This window comes from Microtus oregoni, unplaced genomic scaffold, assembly GCF_018167655.1.
Source record: "Microtus oregoni isolate MIOR12 unplaced genomic scaffold, Mior012 000015F_ref0000493, whole genome shotgun sequence".
Classification (NCBI taxonomy): domain Eukaryota; kingdom Metazoa; phylum Chordata; class Mammalia; order Rodentia; family Cricetidae; genus Microtus; species Microtus oregoni.
This window is the reverse complement of record NW_024543074.1, coordinates 44,838,603-44,858,939: the sequence shown is the minus strand read 5'-3', so window position 1 is coordinate 44,858,939 and position 20,337 is coordinate 44,838,603. Positions and strand designations below refer to the sequence as shown.

Sequence of the window (20,337 nt, the reverse complement as noted above, 5' to 3'; positions counted from 1 at the left end):
ACAAGAGCTAGTTCCAGGACAGGCACCAAAACTACAGAGAAACTCTGTTTCGAAAAACCAAACCAAACAAAAAGTATGTGTGTGTGGTATATGCAAATGGCCTCAGGTGCTCAATTAGACTATGAGAGGGTGCTATATCCCTTAGAACTGAAGTTACAGAGGGTTGTGATCCACCCAACATAGATGGGTGCCAAGAACTGAACTCAGATCCTCAGCATGAGCTTGCTCTTAACCCTGGGACATTATTCTAGCCCAAGACCAAAAATCTTGAAATTACCTGAACTCTATAGGTCTCTGAATTAGATTATGAATATCTCGGGTGATGCTGAAAAGAAACAGACTCTTGGTGGCTTTGTGCTATTTCTGTAAGGTCTGGTAGAGTTTATTGTTTTAAGCCATTACATTCTTTCAGTATTTTCTCTTTCATACATGTTGAAGTATTTTTATCACTTGAAGCTTTTCCCAACTAATGGATCTTTCTTTGATGCCATCATTTTGTGTAACTTTATATTCTTTTCTCTTAGGAGTCTCAGCAGTCTAACTTTGGCTCTGGAGAACAAAGTAAGTATTTCTTTCTTGCTGGTTTTCAGGTTAGCCTATTTATTGGACCTTTTCTCATATAGCCGTGTCTTAAAATACTTTTAAATTTTTTACATGTCTTACTCTGATTTGTATGATCTGATTTAAAAAAAAAAATAGAAAGCTATACTAGGTGTTGGTGGCATACACCTTCAATCTTCGCACTTGTGGGGTAGAGGCAGGTGGATCTCTGTGAGTTCGAGGCCAGTCTGGTCTACAAGAGCTAGTTCCAGGACAGGCTCCAGAGCTACAGAGAAACCCTGTCTCGAAAAACCAAAAAAAAAAAAAAAAGAGAGAGAAAGAAAGCTGAGCTGAGTCTTAAGAAAACTCAAGAACTATATAGGTCATTAAAAATCAAAATAAGCTGAACATGGTGTTGCAAACCTTTAGTCCCTACCTGTACTTAGGAGGCGGAGGCAGGTGAATCTCTGTGAATTTAAGGCCAGCCTGGTCTACATAATAAATTCCAGGCTAGCCAGGCCTATGTAGAGAGTGACCCTGTCTTTTTTTTTTTTTAATTTTCTATGGTTTATTTAACTTTATTTTATGTGCATTGGTGTAAGGGTGTCAGATCGCTGGAACTGGATTTTCAGACAGTTGTGGACTGCCATGTGGGTGCTGGGAATTGAACCCGGGTCCTCGGGAAGAGCAGTCAGTGCTCTTAACCGCTGAGCCATCTCTCCAGCCCCCGACCCTGTCTTAAAATAAAATAAAATAAACTTATTTAAACTAATAGTTGAAATTTCATAAAATCAGTTTGCTGGTCACCTCACAATGTCAAGGGCCATTCTTTTTTTTTTTTTTAATATTTATTTATTATGAATACAATATTCTGTCTGTGTGTATGCCCGAAGGCCAGAAGAGGGCACCAGACCCCATTACAGATGGTTGTGAGCCACCATGTGGTTGCTGGGAATTGAACTCAGGACCTTTGGAAGAGCAGGCAATGCTCTTAACCTCTGAGCCATCTCTCCAGCCCCAAGGGCCATTCTTTCTTTCCACTTCCTTCATGGTGCTGGTTTTGTGGTGATAAAACTGTAGGCAGGTATGATCATGTTAGTAATACTGCAGGCTCCTTATGCATTTTCTATTCATTCTTCCTGAGTCTTCTGATCTGGAAGAAAGCCTGGTATCCTCTGCAGCCTCATCTCACCTTCATTCTTCATTTCTCAGAGCTCTTGTGGAAGATGACTGCAGAGAATGCGTATAAACAAGAGATGTGCTCACTGATAGTGATGAGGTCAGGGCCACTGCAGGTGTTTGGGTGTTGTTGTGTACTCTGAACAACAGTTTATTAGATAGATTTATGCTGGTGTAAGAGTATTCTGAAAAATAAAAATAAGATTTTTTACCTTTACTAGTTGGGTGTGTGTGTGTGTGTGTGTGAGAGAGAGAGAGAGAGAGAGAGAGAGAGAGAGAGAGAGAGAAAGAGAGAGAGAGAGATGTTTAAATGCAAGGATAAGCCAAGAATTTATCTCTTTGTCTATAGAGCAAGTTCCAAGACAACCAGAGCTGTTTCACAGAGAAACCTTGTCTTGGGAAAAAATCTTCTATGTTTACATATTTATCATATGTGTAAGAGGTATGGGAATGCCACAGTAGTCATGCAGAGTTCATGAGACAACTTTTAGCAGTCAGACATAACTTCTGTATGTCTATTTAGTTCTACCTTACAACTATATCTATCTATTTATTTTTTGTTTTTTTTTTTTTTTTTTTTTTTGGAGACAAGGTTTCTCTGTAGTTTTGGTGCCTGTCCTGGAACTAGCTCTTGTAGACCAGGCTGGCCTCGAACTCACAGATCCGCCTGCCTCTGCCTCCCGAGTGCTGGGATTAAAGGCATAAATTACCACCATTGCCTGGCCTTGACAGTGGTTTTTGAAGCAGGGTTTCACTGTGTAGCCCTGACTGTACTCAGAGACCCTTCTGCCTCTGTCCTTGGAGTGCTAGGATTAAAGGCATTCATCACTGCACCCAACTTTGACGTGATATGCTCAAAATAGCTAGCTATAAACCAAAACTTTTTAGTTTTCTCTTAAGAATATTGTTTCATTATTTTTGCTTTACCTTCATTTACTTCTCCAGTGTTTAATTATGGCAGACAGGATCATAAACTTCATCTATTTTTTTATTACTTTATATATATATATATATATTTTTTTTTTTTTTTTTTGGTTTTTCGAGACAGGGTTTCTCTGTGGTTTTGGAGCCTGTAGACCAGGCTGGTCTCGAACTCACAGAGATCCTCCTGCCTCTGCCTCCCAAGTGCTGGGATTAAAGGCGTGCGCCACCACCGCCCGGCATTACTTTATATTTTTCACTGGATTTATTTATTCTTATTTTTGGGGGGGTGGTCCTGGCCCTCAGGCCTATGAGCTACCTCCCAGGGTAACAGCTGTGCCAGTCATTAGTTGGCCATTCCCACAATTTTTTTTTACCATCTTTCCCCAATACCTGATTTATTTTCAATGTTTTTCAGTATGTATTCTAGTTTATTCTTTTACAATATTAAAACCATGTTACATGAAATAATTAAAGTTATTTAATAAGCCTTCTGCTAATGGACATGTGTTTTGTTTCCCAGCTTTTGTTGTTAAAACTGTGCTTTTATAATACTGGATGTGGTGATACTCACTTATAATTCTGACTTTGGGACAGCTGAGACAGAGAGATTGCAAGTTCAAGGCCAGTGCAGGCTCTGCATTGTGAATTTGGGCCAACCTGGGCTGTGTAATGAGATCCTATCTCCAGAAAATATAAATAAATCCATTATTATTATTAATATCGTGTCTATATGTGTCTGTGAGCATTCCTCCAGATACTGGGTAGATTCCTTTCTTTGAATAGATCAGTAGCAGGGTAGTTACAGTATTTTTTTATATTTATTTATTTATTTATTTATTATGTATACAATATTCTGTCTGTATGCCTGAAGGCCAGAAGAGGGCGCCAGACCTCTTTACAGATGGTTGTGAGCCACCATGTGGTTGCTGGGAATTGAACTCAGGACCTCTGGAAGAGCAGACAATGCTCTTAACCACAGAGCCATCTCTCCAGCCCCCGATAGTTACAGTATTGATAAGGTAATGTGAATGCATTGCCTCTAAAATGACTGTGCAAGATCATTGTTTATGAGAATGCCTGTGTCTTCTGACCACTGTGTGCAATGTATTTATTTTGATTTATATTTTTGAAAAATAGACATTTTATATAGACATTTTATAATCGAAATAACCAATTTCAATTGCTCACTTCTATATCTTTTTGTTTTAGAAAGATACAATGCTTCTGCTAAAACATCAAATGGGCACCAGTCAAAATCGTAAGTTCATTGCTTAATGAGTATCTTTCTTCCCTAGAAGTTATCTATGATAGCTGGATATTTTAAATGCTATAAATATTACCCTTTTGCTTTTTACAATTTTAAATTAACCATTTATTTTGTATGTGGATATGTATGCATGTGGAAGTCAGAGGACAACTTGTGGAAGTCATTCTCTGACCTGGGCTAAGTTCAGGTTGTTGGGTATAGTGGCAAGCCCCTTTACCCACTGAGTCATTTCATTGAACTCTGCTTTTCAATGTGAAATCAGAGGCCTTGTGCATGATAAGCTCACACTTTACTATTGAACTACATATATCTCCGTACAGAAACACTAATGTTTGTGGCAGACATAAGCTACCTGTAAAAGTCCAGAGAGTGCATTGTAGAGTTTATGTCCTACGTACTCAGTTTTGTCATAAACTATAAAAGCTATATAGATCACAGACATGGCTGTGTTCTATCTAATAATACTAACTTTGTTGTTTTGTTTTTTGAGACCAAATCTCATGGTATCTGGGCTGTAGTCAAGCTCACCATATGTGTTCAAGACTGACATGAACTTGGTCCTTTTGCCTCTACCTCCCAAGTATTCAGATTATATATAGGCAAATACCTGGGTTTTCTCTTTTTTGTGGTGGTAGAAATCCAGGTTCTTTCACATGTTAGGCAAGTATCATACCACTGAGCAATATCTGCAGTCCAATTAAAATTTATTTACAAAATGGCAGTGGAAAACTGGCTATGGAAATATAAAGCCTGAACTCACAAAGGGATAAAAACCAATTTATTAAGGGGTGCAATGAAAAGAACAAACTCAACAAATACAAAGTAAGTTGGAGAAGTGGCATGACTTGGTCTCCAACCACACCAGGCACAAGCCAGAGCAAGAGAGCAAGCGCCTTTCCCCTCGAGCTTATCAGTTCTCACGGAGCACACAAGGCCACGTCTTATAGCCACTATACCCCAAAGCTATTGGTGGAATGAATTCCCACAACAGAAGTACATGTCTATAATCCTAGCATACAGAAGGCTGATTCAGGAGGACTGTCATGAATTTAAAGCCAACCAGAGCTACAAAGCAAGTTCAACCAATCTGGGCTATATATTCTAATACCTTTTCTAAAATAGCAAAAACATGTTACAAGCATCTCAAAAAGGTAAAAGGAAAATAAAGAACAAACAAATAAAAAAAAAAACAGTGGCCTAGGTTTGCTGTGCAGGCCATGGTTTGCCCACCTCTACTATGAGTTCACAGTTTGTGTGTGTGTGTGGTTTTTTTGAGACAGGATTTCTCTATACATTCCTGACTGTTGTATATTGTAGGGCCGCTTGTTTGTTCCCAGCTACTCAACCCCTAAATAATCATACAGAACCATATTATTTAAATCACTGCTTGGCCCATTAGCTCTAGCTCCTTATTGGCTAACTCTTACATATTAATTTAACCCATTTCTATTAATCTGTGTATCGCCACACGACTGTGGCTTACTGGATAAAGTTCCGGTGTTTGGGCCAGGCGGTGGTGGCCTCGGGAGCACTCGGGAGGCAGAGGCAGGCAGATCTCTGTGAGTTCGAGACCAGCCTGGTCTACAAGAGCTAGTTCCAAGACAGGCTCCAAAACCACAGAGAAACCCTGTCTCGAAAAACCAAAAAAAAAAAAAAAAAGTTCCTGTGTTTGTCTCTGGCAGGGCTACATGGCTTCTCTCTGACTCCACCCTTCTTTCTCCCAGCATTCAGTTTAGTTTTCCCTGCCTACCTAAACTCTGCCCTGCCTCAGGTCCAAAATAGTTTCTTTATTCATTAATGATAATACAGCATACAGAGGGAACTCCCACTTCAGCCTAACTCTTATATATTAATTTAACCCATCTCTGTTAATCTGTGTATTGCCATTTGGCTGTGGTTACTGGATAAAGTTCCTTCCAGTGTCTGTCTCTGGCGGGGCTACATGTCTTCTCTTGACTCCTCTGCCTTCTTTTTCCCAGTATTCATTTTAGTTTTCCCTGTGTAGCTCTACTCTGTCCCATCAGGCCAAGTAAGTTTTTATTCATTAAGTAATAAAAGCAACATATATACAGAAGAACTTTCTACATCACCTGATTGTCCTTGAACTCACTCTATAGACCTGACTGGCCTCAAACTCAAAGAGATCTACCTGTCTCTGCCTCCTGAGTGCTGGATTAAAGGTGTGCGCCACCACTGAATGTTTAATTTAAAAAAGTGTGTTAAAGATAGAATTCTTCTTAATAAATCTTCCATTTAGCCACCAAATGCAACATAGTTTAAATTATCTTTAAGTTTTCATATTTTTATTATATTTTGTAGGTAGAATCAGAAATATGTATCATAGTAGAGGTTGGTGTATTACATGATAATAAACTACGTCTAGAGAGTGAGTACTCAAACTCCTGAGATCACAGGTTAACTCAGTGATTACAACAAAGTTCCAAAGAAATAGCCATTAGGTTGCTTCCTGTGCCACAGCGACAGACCACAGAGCTAACCTCAACCAAATAACCTCTTCATGTAACAAAAGGAGGACTAGGAAGGAAATACATGAATAAGAACAGCTTCCATGCCCTGCTGAGAAACTCACTATATCCCTGTCATCACATCTTTATGCCCCAAACTAATAGTGCCTGTCTGCTACATATGGGCATACCACTTTGGTTGCTGAGGAAACAAAAACATGCTGCACCTAGAGCAGCGTTGTAAAGGCTTTGACATACTCACATATGTAAACAGGTTCCTTGAGCTGCCATTATTAAATCATAAGGGCTGAGAGAATTCAGCGCAAGTACATTTTCTTTACTGGAAATTGGTCTTTTAGCTATGTTAAACCCTTGTTCAAAAGAAAACTTTTTAAAAATTTCGTTTACTGAACTAATTTTAAAACACTTCTCATATGATCATCTGGTTACTTATTTCCAGGTGATTTGTGTGTTATGTGTATTTTGAATTTGTGGTCAGATTTAGAAATGCAGATTAGGCTTTGAGGGGAGAGTGCAAATAGTTGATGCTGTGAGAAGACCTCTTTCTGCTGACTGGAGACTCGAACCCTTAAAACAGGAGGGTAATGAAGAAGTAAGTATTTCTAGGTGCAGAGCTCTCAAACTTTACGTGAATTTTTCTTTCATGTAAAAAAGCAACAAAATACAGAATGTTTTGTGTTACTCAGATTTTAAATCTAATAATTTTGAACTTAAAGAAAACTTAAACCTTTGATTTTACTTTCAAAACAAGTTGTAGAAATTGTCAGCTTATCGTATTTATATATTTTTAATTCAGCTTGAGTTTCGGTGAAGGAAGATTTGCAACTTGGATTTAAAAATTCATACACATTCATTTCTTACTCAAAATTCTTCTGCTGATGTCGCTTGTCTTCATAGCAAGGCAGTTATGAACCAGAACTTTGACTAGGGAAATTGTGTTAAGGTTTTCAGTTATCTGATCCAGAAGTACTCAGTTCTTTCTCTTCATGGACCATGGAGACAAAAAAGGGATTGCTTGATGCTTCAGTTTTATCTTGCTTCTCTTTAGGAGTCATTATCTAGTAGACCAAAGCTTTATTAATTGTTTTAGTATACATGCAGATGTGCAATTAGAGACATGTTTGTTGTAACAGGAGTGTGTGTGAGAGTTTATCTAGAAAACAAGATTGAATGTTTTACTTATGGGATTAGAAGTTTTGTTCTTGTCATGACCACTGCTCTCTTTGCAGAACACTAAATTTTGCTTTCTTTAATTTTTATTTTTGTTTTATGAGACATGGTTGTTCTATGTAGCCCTGGCTACCCTGAAATTCGATCTGTTGGCCAGGCTGGCCTCAAACTCAGAGCTTCACCTGCCTCTGCTTCCCTAGTGCTGGGATTAAAGGCATGCACCACCACCACTTCCCAGTTTAAATGCTTTTACTAGAATGTGAACAAATGCAAACAGGAGAGAGAGTGTGTGTGTATATGTGTTTCAATTTTTGGCTAACATAATGATTATTTTTAGAATTATTGTTAAGTTCTTAGTACTCTGGCCTGTTGTGATTAATTAATGCTCCTTTCTGCCTTTTCCCTCTAGTATGTTAAAAGATGACTTAAAACTAAGCAGCAGTGAAGACAGTGATGGGGAACAGGTGTGTCTGCTATGCAATCTGTCAGTCCTTTATATGACTCTTTCACTGTGTCTTAGCTCAAGATCAGTACCTTTTCCTGTAAGCTCTCTTACACTGGATGATTGTAGTCTTTTCTGAAATGTCTTTAAGCTTCTTTTTTTGTTGTTTTTTGTTTTTAGATTGATTTTTTTCTTAACATACATACATTTAATTTGTTTGTTTGTTTCTTATTTATTTAATTTGGTTTTTCAAGACAGGGTTTCTCTTTTATTTTTCGGGCCTATCCTGGAACTCACCAAGCTGGCCTCGAACTCACAAATATCTTTCTCTGCCTCCAGTGCTGGATTAAAGGTGTGTGCCACCACTGCCCGGCATTTTTGCTTAACATTTATTGTGGACCAGAACATAATTTTGAAGCAGGAGATTATTTATAAGAAATATTTATGAAAATTTTAAAAATGTTTATTTTTTTATATGTATGGATCTTCTAGAACTGGATTTTTTTCTTTCTTTTTTATTACTTAAAAAAATACCAATCCAAATTCCCACTCCCTCCTCTCCTCCCAGTCCCCTTCCTCTCCCTCCACAGACTCTCCCCCCACCCCTCCAACCCTAAGGGAGTGCCATGAACCCTGCCCTGTGGAAAGTCCAAGGCCCTCCCTACTACATCTAGGTTGAGCAAGGTTTACATCCAAAGAGAATAGGATCCCATGTAGCCGGTATATGCAGTAGAGACACATCCTACTGTCACTATCAGTGGCCCCTCAGTCTGCCCCATCTGTCAACCCCCTTCAGAGGGGCTTGGTTGTTCCCATGCTTGCTCACTCCCATTCCAGTTGGAGTTGGTGAGCTCCCAATGGCTCAAGCAAACTGTCTCAGTTGATGACCCCCTCATGGTCTTGAATTCCTTGCTCATACTCTCACTCCTTCCACTCTTCAAATGGTGCTGGCATAACTGGATATCAACATGTAGAAGAATGAAAATGGATCCATATCTGTCACCATGCACAAAACTCAAGTCCAAATGTATTAAAGACCTCAATATAAATCTGATCACACTGAACCTGATAGAGGAGAAAGTGGGAAGTAGTAACCTTCAATACATGGGCACAGGAGACCACTTCCTAAATAAACCCCAGTAGCATAGACAATAAGAGCATCAATAAATAATAAATAAATAAATAAATAAATAAATAAATAAATGGGACCTCCTGAAACTGAGAAGCTTCTGTAAAGCAAAGGACACAGTCAATAAGACAAAAAGGCAGCCTACTGAATGGGAAAAAAAATCTTCACCAACCCACATCAGACAAAGGACTGATCTCCAAAATTTATAAAGAACTCAAGAAATTAGACATTAAAATTCTAAATAACCCAATTAAAAAGTGGTGTACTGAACTAAACAGAGAATTCTCAACAGAAGAATTTCAAATGGCCAAAAGATACTGAAGGACATGTTCTTCTTCCTTAGCTATCATGGCAATGCAAATCAAAACAACTTTGAGATACCATCTTTTTTTTAATACATCTTTTTTTATTGATATTTATCGAGTTCTACCTGGAATTGGAATTACAGATGGTCATGAACACCATGTATGTACTGGATCCTCTGCAAGAACAGTCAGTGCTCTTACTGATAAGCCATCTCCAACCCCAAACTTTTTTAAGTCTTATTCTTTTTGCTGTTGTTGTTCGGTAGTAGTAGGGGTTTGAGCTAGGCAAGTACTATTTAAAAAAAAAAATTATTTATTATGTATGCTGTGTTCTGCCTTCAGGCCAGAAGAGGGCACCAGGTCTCATTATAGATGGTTGTGAGCCACCATGTGGTTGTTAGGAATTGAACTCAGGACCTCTGGAAGAGCAGACAGTGCTCTTACCCTCTGAGCCACCTCTCCAGCCCAAGTACTACTTGTTTACATAAAAACAGGATCCTGGTTTGTTCTTGTTTGTGGTGTTTTGGTTATTGGTTTTATTTTGAGGCAATGTTTCACCAAGTGGCCCAGGCTAGCCTCAGTCTCATGATCCTGCTGCTTCCACCTTCTGAGTGCTGTGGTGTTCTGTTTTTGTTTTGTTTTTTTAAATCACTGTATTAAGTAAATATTGATGCTTGTGTTAGAGAAGCCATTTTTTGTTGTTTTAGTTCAGGCATTCATATTATTAGTCATTTCACAGATTTTTTTTTTTTTTTTTTTTTTTTGGTCTTTCGAGACATGGTTTCTCTGTGGCTTTGGAGCCTGTCCTGGAACTAGCTCTATAGACCTGGCTGGTCTCGAACTCACAGAGATCCGCCTGCCTCTGCCTCCCGAGTGCTGGGATTAAAGGTGTGCGCCACCATCGCCTGGCAATTTCACAGATTTCTTATGCTTCACTTTTAGGACTGTGATAAGACAATGCCAAGGAGTACACCAGGAAGGTAGGGAATGAAATCCTTTTATTCTGTGGTTGTCTTGTTTTGTTAGCTGAGACTAGGTTGATTTAAAATTGTGGGGTATCATAAGTGGTCTTATAAATAATGCCAAATGTGATGGTGGTTGTATAGTTCTATTAAAATTCATTAAATTATGTACTCAGACTGGGTGAATTTTAAGGTATGTTAAAAGTGAGTATTATTAGGTGAGTGATGCGTTAGAAACTTTTGGGAGATGTCTATTCATTTGTAATGAAGTTTTGTGTTCCTTTAAATGTAATAGCATATGCACACATCGTAACCAAGATTTGGATGGGTTTTGTTTTTAACGGAAACTTTTGTCATTTCTATTTTATCTCCTTCAGTAACTCTGAACCGTCACATCATAATAGTGAGGGAGCAGATAACTCCAGGGATGACTCAAGCAGCCACAGTGGATCTGAAAGCAGCTCTGGCTCTGACTCGGAGAGTGAAAGTAGCTCCAGTGACAGTGAGGCAAATGAGCCCTCACAGAATGCATCGCCTGAGGTGAGGGGGGCTGCTCCCATAGCCCTCAAGTTCTTTCATGATATCCATTCAGCCCATCACTGCATATTTTGATCAAAGGCAGTTGAACCATGTATCTTATAGAAAACCTAAACCATTTTGGTTTCCTTATTATTTTAAAAGCTTTTTTAAAAATTAGGATTTAATCCTTACTTTTGCCTCTTAGCAGGGAATTTATATTATTGTAGTTACTGAGAACGAACTGTATCTCATGTTGTCTAATTGCACTGTAGATTGGACAGTGCAGCTGAAAGTCTCCTGGTACTGACATCATCTTTACTCTCTAGAATGAAGTCATTTGCAATAGTACCTTTCAAATTGAACTCCTAACTGGAATATCGGTTATTTAAAGGCCATTTGTCATATGCTGTTCATGGTGTCTCTACCTGAAATCACTCAGGAGGCCAAGTGATTAGAGCTAATAGTATTTTACCTGTGCTTTAATCCTGGCAGAAACTTGACAAACAAATGCTTGTTAACTTAAGCATTATTCTTTTTCCTCTTACTTGACTTTATAAAGAGGGGGAGAACTGGAGTATTGGGAGGAAAAAACCCTACATTTATGTTATTTCTCTGTTTTTTTTTTTTTTTCAGCCTGAACCACCACCAACAAACAAATGGCAACTTGATAATTGGTTGAACAAAGTGAACCCACATAAAGTATCCCCAGCTTCTTCTGTAGACAGTAACATCCCATCGTCTCAAGCCTACAAAAAAGAAGGTCGAGAACAAGGTGCCGGGAATAACTACACTGATCCTGGTGGGCCGAAAGAAACAAGCTCTGCTACTCCAGGACGAGACTCTAAAACTATCCAAAAGGGATCAGAAAGTGGGCGTGGGAGGCAAAAGTCTCCTGCACAGAGTGACAACACCACACAGAGGAGAACTGTAGGCAAAAAACAACCCAAAAAAACTGAGAAGTCAGCTGCTGAAGAGCCCCGTGGAGGCCTGAAGATAGAAAGTGAAACCCCTGTAGACATGGCTACCAGCATGCCCTCCAGCAGGCACAAAGCAGCTACCAAAGGCTCAAGAAAACCCAACATCAAAAAGGAGTCAAAATCTTCCCCTCGACCTATAGCAGAAAAAAAGAAATACAAGTCATCAAGCAAATCCTCCCAGAAATCTCGGGAAATCATAGAAACAGATACCTCGTCCTCAGATTCAGATGAAAGTGAGAGCCCCCCTCCTTCCTCCCAGACTCCTAAGTACCCCGAAAGCAATAGGACTCCTGTCAAGCCCTCCTCCGTGGAGGAAGAAGATAGCTTTTTTCGGCAACGAATGTTCTCTCCTATGGAAGAGAAGGAGCTTCTTTCCCCACTCAGTGAGCCCGACGACAGGTATCCACTCATTGTGAAGATCGACCTGAATCTCTTGACTAGAATACCGGGAAAGCCTTACAAAGAAACAGAGCCACCCAAGGGGGACAAGAAAAATGTGCCAGAAAAACACGTGAGAGAGGTGCAGAAGCAAACCTCAGAAAAGGCTTCCAACAAAGGCAAGAGGAAACACAAGGTTTGTAAGGGGCTATGGTTCTTATGGGGTTTCTTTGTTGTTGTTGTTGTTTTAAAAATAATTTTGTTTCAGCTTTCCATGTACTTAAACATCTTAATATTAAAACACTAGTTATTTTTTTAATAGTTTTTATTTATGTTTGTCTGTGAGTATATGCTCTGTGTCTGTCTGTCTGTCTTGTGTCTGTTTCTGTGTTTGTATGTAGACTCATGCCTGTGTATGTTTCTTTGGAAGCTGGTAGAGGGTGTCAAATTCACTGGAGCCAGTTACAGCTAGTTGGGAGCTACATGACTGGTTACTGGTTATTACTGCTGGAAGAAGAGCAAGTGCCCTAAACTGCTGAGCCATCACTCTATCCTCAAGTACTTGCTATTTTGTTTTACATACATAGTCACTGTTGCTGGGTTTTGTTTTGTTTTGTTTTGGTTATTTTGAGACAGGATTTCTCTATGTAACGGTCCTGACTGTCCTGGAACTATCTCTTATAGCTCAGGCTGGCCTTGAACTCACTGAGATCTGCTGCCTCTGCCTCCTGAGTGCTGAAATTAAAGACATGCGCCACCACCGTCCAGCCACTGTTGCTTTAAATTATAGTTTGTATGTATGTGCGGTGTGTGCACACACCACAGTGCATATCTGGAAGCCAGAGAACAGCTGTGGGAGTCAGTTTCTTTCTTCCTATCATGTAGATCCTGGGGCTTGAACTCAGGTTGTCATACTTTACCTGCAGAGATAACTTGCCAGCCCTATTTGTTCATTTTTAGATACCAGTATCTGTAATGCTATGGAAATATAGTTTGTGGATTATGAGCTGTAAGGGAAAATGTAATTGAGTGCAAGGCCTTCCTGAGACTATATAAGTAAAATGCTCTGTCTTCTTAAGTAAAGCAAGATGATTTTTCACATAGTCAAGATCTGGAGTAGGTGGCGCATGCCTTTAATACCAGCACTCAGGAAGCAAAGGCAGACGGATCTCTGGGAGTTCGAGGCCAGCCTGGTCTACAAGAGCTAGTTCCAGGACAGGCTCTAAAACCACAGCGAAACCTTGTCTTGAAAAAAACAAAACAAAAACAAACAAACAAAAAAAACCCCAAAACCCCAAGATCTGTAGTGGGAATGTAATGTTGGGCCCTAAAGCCCCACCAAGGAGGAGGTCGCCCCAAGAGACACTCTCAGCACGGTTGATGCAGTAGCAAGAGGAATTTTTATTTTGTGGCTGCAGCAGAGGTCCCTCAGCCTCAAGAGGAGAAGGACCCCTGCTTTGTCTATTACAGGCTCTTTTAAAAGAAAAAAAAAAAACCCACAGAATCAAGGAGGGGGTAGTACAGAATCAAAAGGGAGAGTCCAGAAGTCATTTGTCAACTATTTTGACTAGTCCATTTAACAGTCAGCTAACTTTAATTGATCAATGCTATGGCGGTTGCTGGGTTGGTTGAACAAGGAGGAACACTTGCAGGTAATCTGCAGGTCATCTCACCCCAGTTCCAGAGTCTGGGTCTATTGAAGAAAGACTACAAAGGGGATGGAAAGTACTCAAAGCTCCAGTGCACGCGTGGTTGGTTACCAGGGTCCCTTGGTTCTCAGGAAGGGGGGTGCAGTACTGCTAAGGTGCCCCAAACTCTTTCAATGTATGCATCCTTTCCTGTCGTACATTCAGGTCAAGCCATACTTTATTACTAGCCTAATGTAAGCAAAACTGACTCATTATTTTGTGACATACACATCCTTGAGAATCTCACTCATCCACTATACACCCATGTGCCTAGGTTTTTTCCATTAACACAGGTCAGTACTCAGAACATTCCCTGTGGTGCAGTGGTAGAACTCTTGCTGAGCATGTGTGAAGTCCTGAATTAGCTCCAACATGGGAAGGAAGTTTGTTGGCACATAACCTACTCTCATCCCTATAAACTTTTAAGATAATTTAAAGACAAAGCTTAGTATATAAGGTCAGCTTTATGTAGAGCCTGTGTATACACCATATTATGCCTGGTGCCCAAGGAGGTCAAAAGAGGGTGTTAGATCCCCTGGAACTTGAATTAGAGATGATTGTAAGCTACCATATAGGTACTTAGAACCCAGATTCTCTACAAAAGCAGCCAGTGACTTTTAACTACTCAGATACCTTTTCAGCCATTCCCCAAGAATTAGGATTATTTAAATGTTATCTTGGTGAAGTGTCAGGGCAGTTCCATGAGGTTATGCTGATAATACTGGGAGAAGACCCTGTCACTGGTAAGCAGTCGGTAGGTGACTTTTTCTCATGGCTTCATTTATCTGAATTTACTCTTGGTGGCAAGCAGACTTCTATTACAGTAGGGGTGGACTATTTGTTTACATTCCTGTTGCTTTACTACATTCACTTATGGAAGTAACATCAATAGTAGTTAGACTTTCCACTAGTGATTCTGCCAAGACATTTTTCAGAGATGAAGAGGCGAAGCTGTTAGTAAGTAGCAGTACGTTCATGTGCTGATGAAATTGTAGAGTTGGAACTTCCACACAGTGCTAGTAAAATTGTGAGATGCAGCTACTTTTGGAACATAGTTGGCAGTTTCTCGAAAAAGCTGAATTTACAGTTACCTTTTAATCCACCATTTATAGGTCCAGGTATATATATATTGGTTTTTCAAGACAGCTTTGGAGGCTGTCCTGGTACTAGCTCTTGTAGATCAGGCTGGCCTGGAACTCACAGAGATCCGCCTGCCTCTGCCTCCCGAGTGCTGAGATTAAAGGCGTGCGCCACCCCCCTATTCTCCCACTCCCCTACCTCCGCTTAGCCCAGGTATATATCTAAGAAAGTAATGGAGCTGGGCGGTGGTGGTGCATACCTTTAATCCCAGCACTCGAGAGGCAGAGGCAGGCAGAGCTCTGTGAGTTCGAGGACAGCCTGGTCTACAAAGTGAGTTCCAGGATAGCTAGACTGTTACACAGAGAAACCCTGTCTCAAAAAACCTATTATTGTAGTGCCATTAGTCAAAAACTGGCTATTAACTGATGAATAAATAAAATATGTTATAGCTATATAATGGAATACTATCCAACCATAACTGATAAGAATCATTAAAAGAGTATATTTAAGCCAGGTGGTGGTGGTGCATGTCTTTAATCCTAGCACTCGGGAGGCAGAGGCAGGCAGGCAGATCTCTGTGAGTTCAGGGCCAGCCTGGTCTACAAGAGCTAGTTCCCGAACAGGCTCCAAAACTACAGAGAAACCCAGTCTCGAAAAACAAAAAAACAAAAACAAAAACAAAAAAAAGAGTATATTTAAAAAGGAGCCAGGTAGCAAAGATCCCATTATATGATTCCTCTCGTGTGATGTCTAGAAAGACCATGTGTGCAGATTAAAGATTATCATGGCCTTGGAGAAGAAGTTGTGAACTGACTGCTGACCTGAGTGTCTTTGAAGGATGATAAAAATGTTCTAAAATCAGGCTGGAGAGATGGCTCAGAGGTTAAGAGCACTGACTGCTCTTCCAGAGGTCCTGAGTTCAATTCCCAGCAACCACATGGCTCACAACTGTCTATAATGAGATCTGGCGCCCTCTTCTGTCATACTGGCAAATATACAAACAAACACTATGTACATAATAAATACAGAAAAATCTTTTAAAAAAAAAGTTCTAAAATCGATTGTGATGATAGCTGTACAATTCTGATTAACTAAATACCTTAGAATTATGTGCTTTTAAAGGGTGGATTTATGGTTTGTGAGTTACATCTTGATTATATTTCTGTGAATCTGTCTGACCCTAGAATTATTACATAAAAGAGATAGCCATCTAAGACTTTAGGGAAATCTGGTATAGTGTTTAGGCTGTGTAGAACCAACATAGGACACACTTATCATGCTTAAGACCTACTACTGTTTCTCTTTTTGTCTAGAATGATGATGATAACCGAGCCAGTGAGAGCAAAAAACCCAAAACGGAGGACAAGAACCCATCAGGCCACAAGCCATCCAGCAACAGAGAGTATGTCCCCAAATCATGTTGCATACCAGTATTGGCCATTTGTTGTTGGGTATTTTTTTTTACATACTTCATACATACATACATACATGACCAAATGTCATGTACATTTATGCACATGCAGAAGTAGTAAGTTAAGAGCTTTGCTTTTAGCTAATAGAAATGGGAAGTATTTACTCTCTTCTTTTTTTTAGTGAGATAAGAATATATCCCAGTTAGGTTACTATTGCTGTAACCTAAAAGCAGCTTGGGGAGGGAAGAGTTTATTTGGCTTTTCTCATCACTTCAACTGCTCATCACTTAAGGAAGTTAGGACAGGTACTCAAACAGGACAGGAACCTGAAGGCAGGAGCTGATGCTGGGACAAACAGGATAGGAGACCATAGAGGGGTGCTGCTAACTGGCTTACTTGCTTTCCATGGCTTGATCTGGCTGCTTTATTATAGAACCCATGACCACTAGCCCAGGTATCATCCTCAATGGGCTGGGTCCTTCCATATCGACCACTAATTAAGAAAATGTTCTATAGGCTTGCCTACAAGTCCAGACTTATCGAAGCATTTTCTCAGTTGAGGTTCCCATCTCTTAAATGATTCTTGCCTGTGTCAAGTTGCCATAAAACTAGCCAGCACAGAATATTTATTTGTGTGGGGTTGTTCAGGCACTGGGCATTATTGTAGAAAAGAGAAAACAAGTCAATGGGGGCAGGTGGAGGAAGAAACAAGATGACTACTTTATGGAATTTACACTCTTTTTGTTTTGCAATCATATGGAGAATAAAGCTAGTGAAAAAGTGGAAAATTCTTCACTCCTATATGACTCTGCAGAAATGAGGACATTTATTTTGTTTGGCAGGTCATCTAAGCAGAGTAGTACAAAAGAAAAGGACTTGCTGCCTTCACCTGCTGGGCCTGTTCCTTCAAAAGATTCAAAACCAGAGCATGGCTCTCGGAAGAGGACTGTCAGTCAGTCTTCTTCCTTAAAATCCAGCAGCACCAACAACAAGGATAATAGTGGCAGCAGCAAGAATAGCTCCTCCACTTCAAAGCAAAAGAAGACTGAAGGGAAGGTTTCCAGCAGCTCCAAAGAGACCAAGGTATGGTGGTGGGGCTTGAGCCTTTGAAAATCACCCTGCCATGTCTTCCTCCGGGTTGTAAACATCATCTATTAAGGCTGCAGGCCTGTTTTGTTTTTTAAAATGAGTGACTGTGTGTGTATGGACAACTTTTAAGAATTAGTTCTCACTTTTCATCTTGTTGAGGCAGGATCTCTCAAATTTCTGGGCAGTTTCCCTCTATAGGAATAGTAGAGTTGTAAATTATGCCACCACATGTGGCTATTTATTTATTTATTGAGGTCTCACTATGTAGTTTTCCTTGGCTGGCCTGGAACTCAAAGGGATCCACTTGCTTCTGCCTTTTGAATGCTGGAACTAAAAATGTGTGCTACTACACCTGGCTTCAAATGGTCATCCTTAACATAGCAGTGATATAGTTGAATAACCTTGGTGTTTATAGATGGAGATTTGGGTCCAAAAAGGTTTTTCAAGGCTGGGCTTTAGTAGACCTCAATATGTTTATGATATTATCTTTTTTTCCCCTTAAGACCAGATCTCACTATGTAGCATAACTTGGATGTGTAAAAAACCTGATCCACCTGTCACAATCTCCCAAATGACCAGGTGATTCATCTGCTTTCCAAACTGTCCCAGTCAGGAACAAGTTCATGACATTACAATATTAGAGTGAAAATTAAGAAGATTAAGTTTTTTAAGGATATAATGTACTGGAATTTTGTTAATTGAGTAAACAAAAATTTGGAAATCAATATTCTAGACTGCTATAGGCTGTTATGACTATTAAATGTGTTAATTAAAGATTTTAAATTAAGCCAGACGTGATGGAGCACACTTTTAATCCCAGTACTAGGAAAGCTTCTCCAATATCTGTGAGTTCAAGGACAGCCTGGTCTACAGAGCAAGTTCCAGGATAGGCTCAAAAAACAAACAACAACAACAACAAAAATATTTATGTTTAAGGGCTGGAGTGATGACGTGGTGGTTAAGAGCACTACCTATTCTTTCAGAGGACCTGGGTTCAATTTCCAGCATCCACATGGCAGCTCACAATTGTCTATAACTCTAATTCCAGGGGATCTGACACCAATGCACATAAAATAAAATTAATTGTTGAAACAAACCTTTAAAAAGCTTTTGAATAAGTTAAATTATGTACTTCTCAAGCTGTGTTGTACAAATGGATTTCTCTCTAAACAAACATCCTATTTCTTTACTAACTTGGGGAGCTCACCCAGCATCCCAAGGGCACTAAGTGTTCTGTTGCCCTCCTTCACTGTTCTATTTTTACCTGCTTACTAACTCTTTCTCTGTTTTTCTTTTTTCTTTTTGGTTTTTCAAGACAGGGTTACTCTGTGTAGCTTTGGAGGCTGTCCTGGAACTAGCTCTTGTAGACCAGGCTGGCCTCGAACTCCCAGAGATCTACCTGCCTCTGTCTCCCGAATGCTGGGATTAAAGCATACATCACTACCGCCTGGCTGAGATTTTCTTGCCTCAGCCTCCTAAATTCTGGGACTATAGGCAGGCATACTCTCACTTTACCATTGGTTTGTGTGTTTGGTTGTTTTCATTTTACTTCTTTTTTTTTTTTTTTTTTTTTTTTTTGGTTTTTCGAGACAGGGTTTCTCTGTGGTTTTGGAGCCTGTCCTGGAACTAGCTCTTGTAGACCAAGCTGGTCTCGAACTCACAGAGATCCGCCTGCCTCTGCCTCCCGAGTGCGAGTGCTGGGATTAAAGGCGTGCGCCACCACCGCCCGGCTCTTTTTTTTTTTTTTTTTTGAGACAGAGTTTCTCTGTGTAACAGCCCTGAGTGTCTCCCAAGTGCTGGGATTAAAGGCATGTGCTACCACGGAACCCGATGGCAAATCTTAGAATGGGTATTCACATTAGAGTCATTGAATTTTTCCAGAGGAAGTGAAGTCTAAAGAAAGCCTAGAGTTAAGAGTAGAACTTAAGTAGCTGACTTACTCACTTAGCCCTTTGCTTACTTCTTCAGCCAATTGCATGATGTTTTCTTCACAGGGTAACCTATAAGTATTCAGTCAATAATGTCTTAGCTGTTGTAGCATGAGTAATAAAAACCCAGAGACAGATATTGGGGTTCAACCTGAAGATCAGAAAACCAAAGCAGCCAAGCCACTAGAGAGCTCTTACCTCTATGAAATCTTTTTTTTTTAAAAAAAATATTTATTTATTATGTATACAATATTCTGTCTGTGTGTATGCCTGCAGGCCAGAAGAGGGCGCCAGACCTCTTTACAGATGGCTGTGAGCCAGCATGTGGTTGCTGGGAATTGAACTCAGGACCTTTGGAAGAGCAGGCAATGCTCTTAACCACTGAGCCATCTCTCCAGCCCCCCTCTATGAAATCTTCAGACTGAAAGAGAGCCAGTTCCTGTCTCATCCCACCTTATATTCCTCTCTAGTGCTGGGATTAAAGGTGTGCACCACCACTACCTGGCCTGTATGGCTGACTAGTATGTGGCAGTTTTGTATTCTATTTTCAGGCAAGTTTTATTTATTAAAATACAAATGAAATATCACTACAAGCTGATACTGTCAGTAAGCCTTTATTGTTATAGAAATATATACAAGTAGTACATTGATGTTGGTTTAGAAGAGACAGACAACCACTGGTATGGAAAGAACAAAGCTAAGAACTTTGCAAATTAAATTGGAAGTTCACCTCAGCTATCTAGTGAATTTATTGTTTTTTTTTTTTTTTTTTTTTTTCGAGACAGGGTTTCTCTGTGGTTTTGGAGCCTGTCCTGGAACTAGCTCTTGTAGACCAGGCTGGTCTCGAACTCACAGAGATCCG

At 39.9% G+C, this 20,337-nt stretch overlaps 1 protein-coding gene across 2 annotated transcripts in view; it reads left to right on the top strand.

Moving 5' to 3' along the window:
- The window catches only part of Aff4 (AF4/FMR2 family member 4), an 86,923-nt gene that overhangs the window by 50,684 nt on the left and 15,902 nt on the right, over positions 1-20,337 (top strand). For both annotated transcript variants that reach the window (XM_041665136.1, XM_041665134.1), the window contains 8 exons: positions 525-561; positions 3,853-3,901; positions 7,976-8,030; positions 10,385-10,422; positions 10,782-10,944; positions 11,557-12,474; positions 16,360-16,448; positions 17,301-17,541. In XM_041665136.1, coding sequence (XP_041521070.1) covers positions 525-561; positions 3,853-3,901; positions 7,976-8,030; positions 10,385-10,422; positions 10,782-10,944; positions 11,557-12,474; positions 16,360-16,448; positions 17,301-17,541 — 1,590 coding nt within the window. The remainder of the gene's footprint in view (positions 1-524; positions 562-3,852; positions 3,902-7,975; positions 8,031-10,384; positions 10,423-10,781; positions 10,945-11,556; positions 12,475-16,359; positions 16,449-17,300; positions 17,542-20,337) is intronic.